Source organism: Zingiber officinale, chromosome 2B (assembly GCF_018446385.1).
Source record: "Zingiber officinale cultivar Zhangliang chromosome 2B, Zo_v1.1, whole genome shotgun sequence".
In the NCBI taxonomy this organism is placed as follows: domain Eukaryota; kingdom Viridiplantae; phylum Streptophyta; class Magnoliopsida; order Zingiberales; family Zingiberaceae; genus Zingiber; species Zingiber officinale.
In genome coordinates this window covers 126,825,756-126,844,131 of record NC_055989.1, presented here as the reverse complement: position 1 = coordinate 126,844,131, position 18,376 = coordinate 126,825,756, and the positions used below count along the sequence as shown (strand labels likewise).

The following is an 18,376-nucleotide window of genomic DNA, read 5'->3' as shown; positions in this document are numbered from 1 at the left end:
ATTTTATGATATTCAAGTTTATTTGATAAGATAATCAAGTCAAGTTAAATCGAATTTAAAATGAATCAAACTTTTAAAATGATAGTTTAAACTTGATTTAGTTTATTTTTTATGAGCTGAAACTTGGTTTAAGCTTGAACATGATTTACAAATATTGTTTATGAACGAACGTTATTCATGAATATTAATGAGATGAATATATATGTATTTAAAACAAAGAAAAAGGGGCGCATCATTAAAAAAATTACTATTTTAATTTTTACCCTAATTTGAATCTAAATTATTATAATAAATTAAAATAATTTCAATACTTTTGAATATGGGTGTAATCGAGTCGAACTCTTAAATATTTGAGTTTGACTCGTTTATAATTGAGTCGAGCTTGAACTTTATTTAACGAATATATTCATGGCTCACGAGCTTTTTCGAGCTTTTATCAAGTTTAAACGAGCTTAATAAATATAAATTATAAATTTAAATATTCATTAAAAATTAAATTAAATATTTAGAGAAAAATATAATATTAATATTAAAATTTATAATTTTATTCTAATAAAAAAATTTAATATATTTGTCTATATATTTCATGAGTGTAAAATCTATAAATTCAATATCAAAACTATTATTTTTTATTTATAAATTGATTTATGAGTTTAACGAACATGTTCACAAGCTAACGAGTCGAATATTGTGAAGTTTGAACTTGGTTTGTTTATCTTAACGAGTCTCATTAAACGAGCTTTTATCGAATCAAGTTTTGAATAGTTCATGAATGACTTGGTTCATTTACGTCCCTACTTTTGCGATAAAAAAAATATTATTTTGATTTTTTTTATATGAGAATAATTTTATTTTTTTTCCAAATTATTTTATCATAAATTACATAATTTCAGGGGTGGTACGTTTGCTATTTTACACGCGGAGAGAGTGAGAGTGGTTCCGTAGCCAAGGACAAACCCACGAAGTGAGAGTTAATTTACCCGCGGGACCCACTCGTTCTCGGCTCAAAAAGACATCGGCAAAAATTCAGGGGAATTTGTTTGGTACGATTAGGTGCACTGAATCACTCACTGATCCTGGAAGCCGTGGTGTACGGTAGCACAGAAGGTGGTGCGACGGATCCCGGAGCGCCATTGATGGCGTCGGTTAGTTTCTCTACTCTGATCGAAGGTTGGAGTTGTGTTGGAGCCATGGAGGGAGGTGGAGATCTACCTGCAATGCCGCTGTCCCGTTATCTTTAATGTTACTCATCGATTTTCTCCCATGAAGTAATTTTTTTTCCCCCTTCTCTCCGATGGATTTGGTCCCAAGCCTAATCTTTGCTGTTTGTTTTTGGTATCTTTCTGCGTGGGCGGTGACTCCGTCTGTCTGAGATAGACTCATTGGAGAAGAGGGAGTCTTGTCATGTGGCTAAAGCCAGCAAAGATGCCGCTGGTTGTCTGATCTACTCTCCTCCTTCCTTTTCATCGCCTTTCCCTCCTTTCCTTTATAAAAAACGCCTTTTGGGCTTTCTTTTCGGCGCTCTGCTTCGCTTCACCCGATTTTTACTCTTGGTCTTGTTCTTCTTCTGGTTTGGGGAGCAACAACAGAGGTTTGAAACGTTGGGAGGGGTGGGGAGCGAGAAAGGCGAGCTTTTTGCTGCAGGAGGGAGGACGGGAGAGGATGGGAAACGAGGAAGGTCTCAAAGAGAGTGTTGATATGGAGGCTCTGCTCAAGGAAGCTGTCGATCTGGTATTTTTATTTTTTTCATTTTCTAAAAAATTGCCTTCTCGCGTTGATCTCTCCCATTGTTGTGCTCGCTTTTGAGAACTGTTTGTGACGAATCTTTGCTTGGTGGCATTTGCAGGAGAACATTCCGTTGGAGGAAGTGTTTGAGAATTTGAGATGTACCCGGGAGGGTCTCACCACGCAGCAGGCGGAGGAGCGCCTCGCCATCTTCGGCCACAATAAGCTCGAGGAGAAGAAGGTGCTGTATATCTCCGTTTGTAAAAATCCTTTGTTGATTTTAGAAAGAGGAAAACTATCCTTTCTTTTGTTTTATTTTCTTAATTCTACTTTTTGTTTTGTGTGTTTGGTTTCAGGAGAGTAAGTTCCTGAAGTTTTTGGGATTCATGTGGAACCCTTTGTCCTGGGTTATGGAGGCGGCCGCCATCATGGCCATCGCGCTTGCCAATGGAGGGGTATGGACACTTACCATAGGGTCAAACTCTTCTTCCCGCACTTTTTTTTTTTTCCAATTTTCCATTTTTTTTTTCTTTGACAGGGGAAACCTCCAGATTGGCAGGACTTTGTTGGTATCATAACCCTGCTGGTTATCAACTCGACCATTAGTTTCATCGAGGAGAACAATGCTGGCAATGCTGCTGCTGCCCTCATGGCTCGCCTTGCACCTAAAGCTAAGGTTGGAATTGACTCTATATCCCACTTCCACGTTTTACCATTCTTGTCCTTTTGATTTTCACCTCTTTTTTTTTTTTTTTTTGTTTTTTGCAAATAAAAGATTGCCTAATTCCATAAAGTTAGTAACAACTTGAGCTGAAGATGTTTTTCCTTATATATGAAAAATTCAGATCCTTAGAGATGGTCGGTGGAGTGAGGAGGAAGCTGCCATCCTCGTCCCCGGGGATATTATTAGCATCAAGCTTGGAGACATCATCCCTGCAGATGCCCGTCTGCTTGAAGGAGATCCTTTGAAGATAGATCAGGTTCTTGCCTTTTGGTTCCTTCATCCCTAACACCAGATGAAGTATTATTTTGATTATGTAGGCAAATTCTTCTTTTTGATCTTTGTGTCTTTTAATGCCGTTTTGATAGAGTGCACTTACTGGGGAGTCGTTACCTGTCACCAAAGGCCCCGGCGATGGTGTGTATTCGGGATCCACTTGCAAACAAGGTGAGATTGAAGCTGTTGTCATTGCTACAGGCGTACATACCTTTTTTGGCAAAGCTGCACATCTAGTGGACTCCACCAACCAAGTTGGTCACTTTCAAAAGGCAAGTTCCAATACTATATATTCAAAATTTTCCTTGTGAATTTAGCTTTCGATAATTTTGATACTGTTACCATCATTTTAGCACTTACATTAACAGATTGTATTTGCAGGTCTTGACAGCTATCGGGAATTTCTGCATTTGCTCAATTGCAGTTGGAATGTTTGTAGAAATAATTGTGATGTATCCTATTCAGCACCGAGCCTATCGTCCTGGAATTGACAATCTTTTGGTTCTTCTCATTGGAGGAATTCCCATAGCTATGCCTACTGTGCTGTCAGTTACAATGGCAATTGGTTCACATCGCTTAGCCCAGCAGGTTTGTGAAAGCCATTTGTCATTTTGTTTTCTTTTTGTGCCTTATGAGTGATAGGTTCCCTCCACCACATACAAAATAAACCACCTGATAGAAATTGAACTTCTGTGATCCTTGTCCAGTAGCCTCAATCAAGAAATGTGCAGATTGTGTGACCTTGATGGCTTCCCATGTTTCTTAGGGCAATTATAAAAACAACACACCATGAGCCTCAAATATTTGGGTGTTTGCTACGTGAATCTTCTTAGTGTCAATTATCTCCATTGAATTATAAGAAAAGAATCCAGTAACAAAAATGCTAATGTTTTGGACTCATAGAAGTGTTTACAATGCAAGAGAGAGGACCCTACAGATCCCAGGAATACTGGCAGGAATTGATGAAATGTTGACAGTGGAGTTAAAGAAAAGCCATTGCAATTTAAAGAGACATGCAGATGAGGGAATGGGGAGTTGATCAGATGAATTGAACTTTTAAGAATTTCCTAGGGCACCTTTGTAAATCATCCAAAATGCTTGTGTAGAATTGTTTGATTCAGTTTGGAACTGATGCAGGGCGCTATTACAAAGAGGATGACTGCAATTGAAGAAATGGCTGGGATGGATGTGCTATGCAGTGATAAGACTGGCACACTGACTTTGAACAAGCTCACTGTAGATAAGAACCTTATTGAGGTATTTGTTTGATTTCCTTAATAGAAAAATGCTGTCATCTATTGATTTATCCTTTTATGATCCTTTGTACTTACAAATATCACGAGTTTACTCAGGTCTTCTCCAAAGGTGTAAGCCAGGACACTGTGATTTTGATGGCTGCTAGAGCCTCGAGGACCGAAAATCAAGATGCTATAGACACTGCTATTGTTGGGATGCTTGCTGATCCGATGGAGGTTAGCTATTGTTTCTTCATAATCGTATTTACCGATTATGCAGACCTTTGCATTGTTTTCCTTGCATGTGTAATATCGATCTTCTTTCTTCTATTGGTATGTTAAAAAGGCACGGGCTGGTATTCAAGAGATTCATTTTCTTCCATTTAATCCTACTGACAAGAGAACTGCTTTAACTTATATTGATACTGAGGGGAAAACATATCGAGTTAGCAAAGGTGCACCGGAACAGGTACAAACCTCAGCATCCTGTGATTTTGTTAGTAACTTAAAATCAACATATGACTGGATAGCTGTTTTTCTATTGTGCCTTAGATTTTGAATCTTGCGCACAATAAGTCTGAGATAGAGCGAAGGGTCCATGCTGTTATTGACAAGTTTGCTGAGCGTGGATTGCGGTCACTTGCTGTTGCATATCAGGTAGAAAATAAAGAACCAAAAATCTTTGTTTTGACTGGTAAAGTTCCAGTGGTTTTTAATTGTAATTCTGTACAGGAAGTTCCAGATGGAAGAAAAGAGAGCCCAGGAGGTCCATGGAAATTCATTGGTCTCATGCCACTTTTTGATCCCCCGAGACATGACAGTGCCGAAACAATTCGTAGGGCGTTGAATCTTGGTGTCAATGTAAAAATGATTACGGGTATGCTATCTTCTGTAGAAGGTCATTCTTGCTTTCGGCTTTGCTTCCATTTGATTATACAATTTAATTGCTTTTAGGGATTTTTGCTGGAGAAATTAGTTTAGTTTAAGCATTCTATTGAAAAAAAAAATGACAGTATCATCTTTACATAGCTGTGAGATGATATGAATACAAATTTCATCTAATGGGATTATTGCATTCTAGTTCTCAAGAAGTCACCATTGCACATATTCAACCAATCTTCTACCAGACAGTTGAACATGTGAAAAAATGTATCACAGAGATACTCTGAATTAGCATAAGTATAGTTCTGAGTGAGTCTGCCAAGGTAATTGGAGTGGTAATAAGTGGTCATCTGTACATCCTTGGGGTGTTGTCTATCTTTAGTATTGGACAATGCAGTTTCCGTTTCAATCATACAGAGAAGCTGCTATTCAATCAATGTGTCACTAGAAGGATTGTTTTGCCTGAAAAATGGTAGGGTAATCATTGCCTAACAATCAGGACGTATTTCTGATTGGATAAGCACTTTCACCTGTCATATGTGTACCTCTTGTCCTGACCTCATATGAAGCTTCTTTGGCTTTCTTATTTCTTGACTGAAACAATCAAAGTCAGTTCCTGATTTGGATGGGATTGTTGAATAATGGAAAGATTATTTTTTGGATAAGCAGGACTCCGTAGGTATTTGGTTAAGATTGGTTCTCCTTGGTCAATTGTTCTCTGTCTTCAGATGTCGTTAACTTGCACATAATGTAAAACTTCCATTGGTTATCTAAAATTCCCTAGTATTCTTATGTTCAACCTCATCAGGAGCGCTTTTCCTTTTTCAGTTTGTCTGAGATTGCAGACATGTCAGTCAGGTTTTGTTTCCAACCGTCAATCTAATGACAATGACTCCCCAAAAGGGCAGTTGCCTTGGAGAAACACTCAACTTTTTATCTATGAAATTTCAGATTGGCATTATATTCTTTCTTTCCTCCACCTCCTGAATTCTGTTTTGATTGGTTCATGTTAGGTCATCTTCTTGTGTTGCTGAAGTGTGTAGTGCTGTATATTACTATTTTCCCCACGCCTTTGAATTTCTTGAATGTATTGGATAGTTAGGGAAGAAAAGTTCAGTAACTTACCACATACAATTTAATAAGCTTTTAGTTTGTGTAGCCATTTTCTATTAGAGAGCATATTATTTTCACTAATAAACAATACAGAAAAATGAAGGTACATTTGTCATGTTATATCATATTTTTCTTTTTAACATCTAATTGATCATTCAAAATATTTATACTACTAATAGAAATGATCTTTGCTATAGAATTGCCAGTTCAGTGAGGTTTTCTTTGTCGTTTTAATTTTTTATCTTCCAAAGGGGTTGAGAAAATGTCAATTCATGCAACCCTTCATTGTGTAAAATTAGAGATATTATTCATTGTTGTATTTTTCACTAGTATTACATTTTTCCCCATTAAATGTCTAGAGATGGAGCCATTCATAGTAGTTCAGCTACTATAATTGGAATGAGTACATCATACCTGTTCTGTCCTAGTAATTGCAAATGAAACAATTGTGTTGGTTAATGCATTATAATATCTCGACTGAAATTTTTCTCCATAAGGTGATCAACTGGCAATTGGAAAGGAAACTGGTCGTCGTTTGGGGATGGGTACTAATATGTATCCTTCGTCTGCTTTATTGGGACAGAACAAGGATGAGTCGATTGCTGCTTTGCCAATCGATGAATTAATCGAAAAGGCTGATGGTTTTGCTGGTGTATTTCCAGGTATCCTTGAGGTTCTTTACTGCAACAAGATTCTCACATTACTACAAAAGATGAACATAAAAACGCATCTATTTTTTCAGAGCACAAGTATGAAATTGTTAAGCGCCTGCAAGCAAGGAAGCATATTTGTGGTATGACTGGTGATGGAGTAAACGATGCTCCAGCTCTTAAGAAGGCTGATATTGGGATTGCAGTTGCAGATGCAACTGATGCAGCTCGTAGTGCATCTGATATTGTACTCACTGAGCCTGGTCTGAGTGTTATTATCAGTGCTGTCCTTACTAGTCGTGCGATCTTCCAGCGTATGAAAAATTATACCGTATGTGCTCATACTTCTCAGTCAGCATTATGCCAATCTGACTTTATCAAATTACAATCTAATTACTAGTTTTGTTTACAGATTTATGCAGTTTCCATTACAATCCGTATTGTGGTATGTTCTTTATCCTTTTTTTTGGGGTTTCATCATGTATCAGGTGCTATATTATGCTCTAGCATGCATTTCAGGAAGAAAAATTGCTAAAGAATTAAAAAGAAACAAAAGATACATTTCTTCTTATTCTATTATTATTATTTTTTAATTTTGGCATCCATTTAGGAGCAAATATTAAAACTGTGTCTACATTGACAGCTTGGATTTATGCTTCTTGCGCTTATATGGGAATTCGATTTCCCACCGTTTATGGTTCTTATCATTGCAATTCTCAATGACGGTAATAATGTTTTTTTTTCCCATTTATGCACCATTGTGGTTCAGCATTTATCCTTTTATCTTATTGTTTTTTTGGTAAATGCTATGTTTAACCTTGTAGTTCATACTTGTAATGGTTCTCCTTTGAACACAAACTCATTTTATACGAATGTCTTCAGGCACTATTATGACTATATCGAAGGACAGAGTCAAACCATCCCCTCTTCCTGACAGTTGGAAGCTTGCTGAGATTTTTGCAACTGGAATCATCCTTGGTGGTTACTTGGCAATGATGACAGTCATTTTCTTTTGGGCTGCCTACAAAACTAATTTCTTCCCGGTAGAATAACTTTATTGTTCAAGTCCAAACAAAACTATCTTTTGGATCAGGCTTTGAATGACTAAGATTTGAAGTTATTAATCTGTCGAAGTTGCCAGTTAGTTTAAGAAATTGCACTAAGCTGGAATATTCTTAATATTCCTCAACTACTTGTACTAATTATATCTTCAAACTAACTGTTGCTGTACATGTTTATAATTGTCAGCGCATATTCCATGTTGAAAGCCTTGAAAAAACAGCCCAGGATGACATTCAAAAGCTTGCATCTGCAGTCTACCTGCAAGTGAGCACCATTAGTCAGGCACTGATATTTGTTACGAGATCACGCAGCTGGTCTTTTGTCGAGCGACCCGGTTTCTTACTCGTCACTGCTTTCTTGGTTGCTCAGCTGGTAAAATTTCCTTTAATTTTTGCAATGTGCTTATCTACAGATTCCTTAATCTTCTTGTCCATCTTGTACCTTGTCCAACCGCAGATTGCCACACTGATAGCTGTTTACGCCAACTGGGGTTTTGCGGCAATCAAAGGGATCGGATGGGGATGGGCTGGTGTCATTTGGCTTTACAACATCATCTTCTATTTCCCGCTAGATATTATCAAGTTCCTCATCCGCTATGCTCTGAGTGGCAAGGCTTGGGATCTTGTCATTGAACAAAGAGTAATTTATACCAAGAAACAAATTAGTACATGTTTTCACACTGAATTTTAATTAATCCAAACTTTTCTTCTTGTAGATTGCTTTTACAAGGCAGAAGGATTTCGGGAAAGAAGCGAGGGAGCTTAAGTGGGCCCATGCTCAAAGAACATTGCATGGTCTGCAACCACCTGATACTAAGATGTTCAATGAAAGGAGTGGCATCACAGAATTGAATCAGATGGCAGAAGAAGCAAAAAGAAGAGCTGAGATTGCAAGGTTAGTTCTATTCTCTTTTCTCGCCTGCAATCAATCTGTGACGTGTTTCAGTTTTCCATTGTTTTAGCACTGATCCTTCATGTGTTTCATGGTGTCTTTTTAACTGGTTTTGAAATGATACATTGACATTAAAGTCCAACTATTTGCCTGCCACATTCAATCAGTTTCAACATGTTGCATGCTGATTTTCCATGTTCTTTTCGCCAGCTTGCGGCATCGATAAGTTACAACATGTTGCATGTGGTTTTTTTAAGACTAATTTGTCGTGTTCTCCTGATGCTATTTCGAGCAAAGTTGAACAAAAACAAAAATGCTACTTGAGTATTTATTTCCACTGACACTTCGTTCATTTTACATATGATACACTGTTGTAATGGCACTATATTTGTGATGTTGCTTCCTAACTTAGGCTGAGGGAACTGCACACTCTGAAAGGACACGTCGAGTCAGTCGTAAGATTGAAGGGCTTGGACATTGACACAATTCAGCAGGCTTATACTGTGTGATCCTCCAATTATGTAACTATTGAAGAGTGAAAGTTATATTTCTGTCACTCAAGTTGTAACCCATCCTTTATACTTTTGACCTGAGACTTCATGTCTTTGAAACAATCTGGAATCTCTATTTTCTATTCCTGCAATCTGCATTATATCAAGTGCAAACGACTGTCTCCAGATCTAACGGCCATCAATCTGTTTTGCATCATTTTTTTTTTATTGAGCTCATGATTTGTTTTTAGTATCTGATGAACAAATTTATGTAATAAATGCTAGGATGCAACTCCATGTGATTCATTATTGCAGGCACTGCTCTGATGTTTTGAAGCACATGTAGGTGGAGATTTGAGTATCTGACTTGTAGATATCATTAATGTGTTGCATGTGAGATTGTGTTAGGTTGGGTTGCAGTTGCCTGAAGATTCTTCTTGTGATAGGAGTCAGCAGCTTGACAGTCTGATATGTTAAATTATGCTGAGATTTGATAGACTGCAATGAATCTGTTTGGATTTTGAAAGTGTTTTTTTTAATAGGATTTTTGCATATTGATCTTGGGGAGTTGAGTTGGGTTTCACTGTTGCCCTAGTTTGGGGCTTTTAAGTCAGGGTTAGTTAGATTTTATGCGTTATGATGTCGGATAACGATCATCTTATAAAGAGGAATTATGGAGAAAATAAAATGAGAAATCGACAACGAAAAACTGTTATCTATTTTATTGGAAAAAATTTAATAATTCTGAAATAGATAAATAAATTCTAACCTATAAAAATTAAAAATTATTAAAAAAAATAAAAAGAGGTTTGGAACTTTCAAAAGTGTCTAAATGATATTTTTTTTGAATTTGAAACTTGGTCGATTATTGATTATAGGTTCAAGGCACTAATAAATTTAGGTATTTGGACGAGTTTCGATTAAAAAAAAGTATCTTTCATTTTGATATCCGAATTAAAGAAACCACACGCCCTATCACCGCTGGAATCGACGACAGCGTCGACTGACGAAGGTGGGGTGATAATGGATCTGTTATGAAAAAATCGGTGCGACTGGCACGCGATCGTGCCCGACAGTGACCCATAGAGATCATCAGTTGTTTGCTGCGGGAGCCCCAAAAGACAGCCAGGGCTGTTCAACTTTTTCTCTAATACTCTCATTTATTATTTTATCCATCATAATATATTCATGCATTCATCTTAACATCCTCATCTCTGTAACTTTCATCTTTTACTCATGTGCTCGAGTCATAGCCTAACATTCAGTATTATATATCATAGCAGGTCTAACTATCATTTTATAGAATTTTCTTTTAAGTTTTAAAGGTACTTTACAATTATATAAAACACCCGACGCTAACATCCATTTCAACTATTCTGCTTATATTATATGTAATACATATCTCTCAATCCCTCAATTGTTTTACAAAAATAATCATAAATACTTAAAATTCTTAGTTCTAGACAACTCATCATCTTCTATTTTAACAAAATCGCATTACTTCTAATATTGCTAAACTTAAATTCTATATATTTTATTTATACTCTACTAAGGCTATAACCTCACTTCTAATGTTTTCCACTAAAATTCTATTTTAACATTTACTCCTTTATGTATCTCATCTATCAAAATAATATTATTTACAAACAACATGTATCATGATACTGTATCATGAATGTGTTAGTGAGTTCGTCCATGATTAGTGTAAAAGGATAAAAACTTAGAGCTAATCCTTAATGTAATCCTATTTTTTATTGGAAATGTTTCAGTTAATCCACTTGAAATCTTCACTCTGGTCGTTACATTTTCATACATATCCTTAATTAATTATACGCTAGCACATCTCTTTTTTAGAATTCTCCATATAATTTCTCTTAAAACTCAATAACATGTGTAGATCTTATTTATGCTCTCGATATTTTTTAATTAATTGCTTGAGAAAATATATAACTTATATTGTTAACCTTTCAAACATAAATCCAAATTGACTTTCAGTTACCATAGTCTCTTTCCTTAATCTTTTTTATATTATTTTTTTTTAAGTTTCATGATATGACTAATTAATTTAATACTCTTGTAGCTTGCATAATTTTTTAGTCTCCCTTGTTCTTATATAAGGGAATTAGAATATTTATTCTTTATTAATCAGACATTTTTTTTATTTTCAATATCATGTTAAATAATTTTATAATCTATTCAATACTTTATTTTCCTATATATTTTTATACCTCTATCGAAATATCATCTGATCCAATGGTTTTTTCATTTTACATTCCATTCAAAGCTTATTCTACCTCTAAAGTTTAAATTCTACGATAAATATTTACATTGTTATAACCTACTTAAATTACTTAAGTCAAGTTTATTACCACTATTTTATCTCTCCATCATTTGCTAATTATCTATTGCATCCATATTTAATACATCTTATTTGGATATATAAGATCTCTTATCTTCCTCTCTCTCAATTTAGTTATTCAATAAATGTCTCTTTTCCCTTCTTTTGTATCTAATTTTCAATATAATCGTTCAAACATTCTATGTTTTTTGTTTCATTCATTGTTTTCTTAGTATTTTTCTTAGCTTTTGTATATTTTTTATAAGTTTTATTCATTCTTATAAATATATTGTTGGTGCAATATCCCTTAGGTCAAGGTTGACTGGTTTGACCAAGCTTGAGTCTTGGTCATAGTTTCGATGTTTGACAATACACGTAGACACATTGACAATGCAGGTGCAGTTGGTCATGTGGGGAGACTCTGATCAGGGACTGATCAGTGTGATTGAAGAAGAGTCAAGTAGGTCAAGGATGACCGGATACTTGACTGGGAAGACCTAACTAGGATGTTAGGCAGAAGAAGGAAAGTCCTAGTGAGTGAAGCTAGGCAGTATGAAAATCCTGGTGAGTGAAGCCAGGTGAAAGTCCTAGTGAGTGAAGCTAGGCAGATGGAAAACCCTAGTGAGTGAAGCTAGGTGAAAGCCCTGGTGAGTGAAGCCAGGCAAGGGCAAATCCAGATGGATCAAGGATGATCGGGCATCTGGTGTTGGGAAGTCCAAGTAGGTCAAAGGATTGACTGGATACTTGGCACGAGGAAATCCAGTTGGGTCAAGGTTGACCAGACATCTGGTGGAAGTCCAAGTAGGTCAAGGGAGTGACCGGATACTTGGCACGAAGGGAAAAGTCCAAGTGGGTCAAAGGGATTGACCGGACACTTGGTGTGGGAAGTCCTAGCAGGTCAAAGGAGTGACCAGATGCTAGGCATGATGTACCAACAGGTCAAGAAAGACCGGATGTTGGTTTGGGAGGTTTGGGACTTGGTTTTGGGCAAAAACCAAGTGCTGAATCGATCAGTGGGTCGATCCAGGCTCTGGATCGATCAGTGAATTGATCCAGACCTTTCCCAGCGAACAGAAAGCCTCTGGATCGATCAATGGATCGATCCAGATGTCCCAATCGATCAGTGGATCGATTGGGACGCTGCTGCTTCGCGCGATAAGCGCTGGATCGATCCGTGGATCGATCCATGCGTTTTTCCAGAGCACAGAGGCGCTCTGGATCGATCCGTGGATCGATCCAAAGCCTCCCCGATCGATTGGGAGCAATCCAATCGATCGGGATCCGACCGTTGGCGTCGATAAAAGCCGCAGGCGCACGATTCCTTCGGTAGCTCTTCGCAGATTCATCTGAGATCTCTCGCCAGCTTCTCCACAGCACTCACAAAGTTCAGATCGCCAGTTCTTGAAGGATCTTGGAAGGTTTCCAAGTCAAGAGGCGGATCAAAGCAAAGAAGAGAAGCTAGGGTTAGGGTTTGTACTCATTGTAAGCTTGTATTTCTTGTATCCTTTCCCTCTCTTCTTGTGTTGAGTCTTGTAGGGCTTCTCCGCCCTTGGTAGTTACCATAAAGGAGAGTTTTACTTAGTGGAGGCTGTGTGTGTTGGTGTGGATCCTTGGATTAGTCACCTCTTGTGAGGTGGATACCAAGTAAACCAACCGTGTTAGCGTTGTGTGATTGTTTCTTTGTATTTCCGCTGCACATCTTTGAAGGAACAAGCAACGCCGACCACCGAGCGAACGCGACGAGCTATTCACCCCATCTAGCTACTTTTGGTCCTAACATATATAATTCCTTATAGTCACTTAATTTTTCCATCATGTTCTTACAAATGATCTTGTAGTAGGTATAAGATAATAATTCCTATAACTATATATATACGAGCTATGATCTCATAGCTACTACAATAATATAATCAGTATTGACTAAAATAAATTATCTATGTTATCAGTTATAATTTATAATGGCTACAATATAGTATTATTTGTTGGAGCAATCAGTATGACCCTAGGTTTTGATATTTGAGCAAAGGTTTAAGTTATGTTATTTGTTATATTCGATATGCACTGTTAAGTGTACAGGTAATAAGTATAACAAGAAAAAGTCCAAGTGTGATCTTGGCAAAGAAAAAGTCCAAGTGTGATCTTGGCAAAGGTAAGTCCAAATGTGATCTTGGTAAGGTAAGTCCAAGTATGACTTGGTAAGGATGAAGTACCAGAGCAAGGAGCTCTTGGCAAGGATAAAGTCCTGAGCAAGGGGCTCTTTGCAAGGTTGAAGTCCAGGAGGTGAGGAGTCTCTTAGCAATGGAAGACCCGACAATAAGGACAAGACCAAAGGAAGCTTTTAAAGGCAAAGCGTGAATGATAGGGAAGCATTTAAGGGATGCAAGGCTGGTAAGGAGGTTAGAAGGCAAGGTCAAGTTGTCCAGGTGAGAACAAGTACTGAGTAATTATACTCGGGGTAAAAACCCTAGTGTTAGGGTTTACCGGTCGATTGGTATATTGTTGGTTGCTACTCGGAAAACCTAATGGTTCCACTGTACAAAAATTTTGTACAAAGGTCTGAACCTTTTCCTAGCTACCATGTGTTCTTTTAAATTAAACTTGGATCGCCTGCGGAACTTAACACGTTTGATCCAAAGTTTAATTTATTTGTTCTTTTAGGTTTAGACTTGGATCTCCTGCGGAACTTAACACGTTCGATCCAAATCACCTAGGTTATTAATTCCATTAAATATTAATTTCCAAAATTTACTTCCAGGACTACATGGCGAGGCACATGGCCTTCTTGGATATGAGAACAACCACCACCGCCTAAACAAAGCCTTTTAAGGAAAGCTAATATTTAATTTCCTTAAATAACTTTAGGTCAACCAAAAAGAACAATCAAATCACAAGGAAAAGAAAAACAAAAGAACGCAACATCGAAAATAAATTCGAAATACTAGAATCGCATGCCTCTTGTATTTGGTATTTTTACAAAGAAATTAAACTAGTATGATGCGGAAATTAAATACTAGTATACCTTTTCTTTTGCAAACAAAAACCTCTAGGTCTTCTACCGTATTCCTCTTCTAACCTCGGACGTTGTGTGGGCAACGATCTTCCGAGATGAGAAACCACCAAAGCACCTTCTTCTCCTCCTTGCAAGGTTCGGCCACAACAAGAGCACCTCTAAGGATGAAGAAAAACCACCACCAATGCTCCAAGGGATGCAAGTTTTCTCTCATTCTTCTCCAAGCTAGAATCCGGCCACACCTTGATCTCCAAGAGAGAAGAGAGTTTCGGCCACAAGGATGGAGAGAAGAGAAAGGGAAGAGCTGACCACACCAAGGAAGAAAAGAGGGAGAAAATAATAGAGGTTGTTCACCATGAAGGCTCCCAAAACTCCCTCTTTTATAATCCTTAGCTTTGGCAAATAAGGAAATTTAATTACAATAAAATTTCCTTAACTTTCCTTGACATGAATTAATTAAGAAAAATAAAATAAAATTTCCTAATTAAACATGTCATGGTCAGCCACCTCATGGGAGCAAACAAGGTAATTTTCAATCAACAATTAAAATTTTTTATTTGTCATCAGAAATTTAAAAAAAAAAAATTTCCAATTAAAATCCCTTCATGGTTGATAAAAAGAAATTTCTATAATTTTAATTTTTCAACATGTGAATAATTTATAAAGAAGAAAAATAAAATATCCTTCCAATCTACAAATAAAGAAAGAGATTAGATCTAATCTCTTTCTTTAATCTTTTGTAGAAACTTATAAAAGAGATATTTTAATTTTTAATCTCTCCAATAAATTATATCTTCCATATAAGAAAAATCTAAAATTAAAATTCTTTTCTAATTTAATAGGGTCGGCCACCTAAGCTTGGGTTCAAGCTAGGGTCGGCCACCCATGGACCAAGGCTTGGCCGACCCTAGCTTGATCCACAAGCTAGCTTGGCCGACCCCTACAACATGGGTATGAAGGTGGGTATAGGTGGGTATAGTTGGGTATAGTACTCTATAAATAAGAGGCTACGATAGGGACCGAGAGGAGGAATTGGTTTTGGTCTCCCGATAAAATTAAGCATCCCATGTTCGCCCCGAACACACAACTTAATTTTATCAATAATAATTCATTCCACTAGAGAACTATTATTGAACTACCGCACCAATCCCAAATTACATTTTTGGGCTCCTTCTTATTATGAGTGTGTTAATCTCCCTGTGTTTAAGATGTTGAATGTCCACTAATTAAGTGAGTTACTGACAACTCATTTAATTAATATCTTAGTCCAAGAATAGTACCACTCAACCTTATCGTCATGTCGGACTAAGTCCACCTGTAGGGTTTAACATGACAATCCTTATGAGCTCTTCTTGGGGACATTATCAACCTAGATCACTAGGACACAGTTTCCTTCTATAATCAACAACACACACTATAAGTGATATCATTTCCTAACTTATCGGGCTTATTGATTTATCGAACTAAATCTCACCCATTGATAAATTAAAGAAATAAATATCAAATATATGTGCTTGTTATTATATTAGGATTAAGAGCACACACTTCCATAATAACTGAGGTCTTTGTTCCTTTATAAAGTTAGTATAAAAGAAACGACCTGTAACGACCCGCCTTCTACTGACTAGGCTGTGAGGCCGATCGCTACAATATGCTGTGCTAAATTACTATTGCAGAAATCTGGATTGATTAAAATTTTACTAAACTGATTACTGTAAAATCTGAACTTAATATTCTAGGTGTACCTAGGAGTTGTACACATGCTAGGGAAGATAATCTATGCCTCTCGGATGTCCTGCTAGCTATAATCAGGCATTTCAATCGATCCATGAATCGATTGGGCTGTCGGATCGATCCAGTGATCGATCCAGCACGATACCGCAAGACACTGGATCGGTCGGTGACCGATCCACAACTATAGTGCTTGGTGGATCGGTCTCGGCCGATCAGAGTGATCGGTCGGTGGCCGATCCGGTAACTCACCTTCAGTATGCGGTGGATCGGTCTGGACCGATCGAGTACATCGGTCGGTAGGCCGATCGATTAACTCACCGATCGGTCGGTGACCGATCAATGAGCTCTGTACTCTGTTCGCATACGGATCGGCGGTGGCCGATCGATGGCACACCAATTCGATCGATCTGCAGATCGATCTGGGTTTCTGATTTCGAACCAGAACCCCTGATTTCAGCACTATTTCGTGCCTCAATCACATTACATGTTCTAAGATGGCTAGGAAACACTCTAACAACCACAACTAACATTCTAACATCATAAAGAACAATGTTCTAAGCATAATAGAGTGCATGGTTAACTAATTCATAGCGATCAACATACTAAAGTGCAAATTGCTAAAACACTAAAAAGTACTAATGTTTAAACAAAGCTTGCTAGAGTTTCCTAAGATCTTCTTTCCAAGTTCCTGCCCACCCACATCTTTGTAGCATTGCCCTCCAGCCTCCGCTAGTCCATCTTTCCTTTACCTTTATCTGCAGTATAAGGAAAAGAAAGTATCTATAAGCTTTCGCTTAGTAAGAAACCATCTACCTCACTAAAACATGCATTCGATGCAATATGCTTTTAAAACATGATGTTTGAAAGTGCACTGATTAGACTGAAACATAGCATGTTATCATACATAGAAATCAAAGCTAGTCATGGCATACTATCATCTAAACATGTGTAATAAAAGCTGAACATGAACACCAAAGCATGACATACAAAGCTAACCATAACTATCATGTGTAACAACAAGGAAAACTGAGCTGAACATGAATTAAACTAGTCTGGAACTGAATTCAAACTCAACTAACATAACTGATCTTTGTGAGTTTTGAAAAACTATAATATAATAGATTAAAATACATAATCATACTGCTAATGGGTCCGGCAACTGTACATGCTATGCGCGCATCCTTAACTAGACCCGGGGTTGCAAATCCCGAATTTAGTAAGGTTTACTAGGTTATCTAAACCTAGGGACCGACTATGGGAGCCCAGCCCAATGGATATCTAATCCTGTACAGTGCCACTACTGAAAATAAAATACTGAATCATAGCTAATTAATTTACCTTGCTTCTACTAGGTTATCTGAACCTAGAGGCGACTGTGGGTGCCCACCCATTGGACCGTAGTCCGATATATGCTGTGGCAAGGCTAATTAAACTATTTAAATGCTTCTATTGCATTTACTGAGCTATTAAAATGCCTAAGTTGCATTTTTCTGTGCTAAATAATTTAATCGAACACTTAGTATGCACTAATTCACATCCTTGTGCCGAAAGTCTACATATTACTAAACTAAAACATGGAATTCACACGGAAGCTACTTATACTGCAGGTGAGGGGTTTCTTACCTCCTATTCGAAGTTTCTTACGATTCTAATCGCGAGTTTTCCCGGAAGAACGATCTCCTTGACGATTCTCCTACTTCTACGTGCTCTTCTCGCGAAGGGGAGCGTCCTCGTCTCGAAGTCGTCGCCGGAAAGTGCCCTTGGGTCGAACCTCAGCCTTCCTTATGGTTGGCGCTGAGAGAGGGAGAGGAGAAGTGGGCGGCGGAATTAGGTTGGGGTGGAGAAAGCTACGATCCAAGAAAATAACTCTTCACGTAATTATTTCCTATTTATACTAAGTGATAATTCCGGCCCAACTCCAACTTAAATAAAATTGTTTCCCTTTCCTTTCAGCACGGCCCTGCTAGGTTCACTTGGTTACCATGGTTCACCATAAGTCGTAGGACCCAATAGGTCTCGGGTTCAATTCCCGCTTAAGCTATTTTCGTTTTCTATTTATTTTTGCTACTTCCGCTACTCTAAAAATTCCATGAAAATATCCTAAAATTCCAGAAAAATCATAGAATATTTCTAAAATAGTTTTGAGAATTTTTGGGCATTACACGACCTCTAATGGTCCTACTCAATACACTCTAAGTGTACTAGTGTAATTATATAGTTAAGATAAACTAATACCTAATTACACTAC

General features: G+C 37.4%; 1 protein-coding gene across 1 annotated transcript; it reads left to right on the top strand.

Moving 5' to 3' along the window:
• The first annotated feature begins 1,068 nt into the window (after positions 1-1,068).
• Positions 1,069-9,213, top strand: LOC122047068 (plasma membrane ATPase 1). The gene is made up of 21 exons (XM_042608100.1): positions 1,069-1,731; positions 1,847-1,966; positions 2,082-2,180; positions 2,264-2,401; positions 2,571-2,705; positions 2,815-2,994; positions 3,104-3,310; positions 3,860-3,979; positions 4,075-4,194; positions 4,304-4,426; positions 4,510-4,614; positions 4,690-4,834; positions 6,450-6,614; positions 6,695-6,933; positions 7,015-7,047; positions 7,246-7,327; positions 7,485-7,645; positions 7,851-8,036; positions 8,121-8,303; positions 8,380-8,558; positions 8,968-9,213. Exons 1-21 carry the CDS (start codon positions 1,663-1,665, stop codon positions 9,062-9,064), a joined length of 2,886 nt encoding a protein of 961 aa, XP_042464034.1. The 5' UTR covers positions 1,069-1,662; the 3' UTR covers positions 9,065-9,213.
• The last annotated feature ends 9,163 nt before the right edge of the window (positions 9,214-18,376 follow it).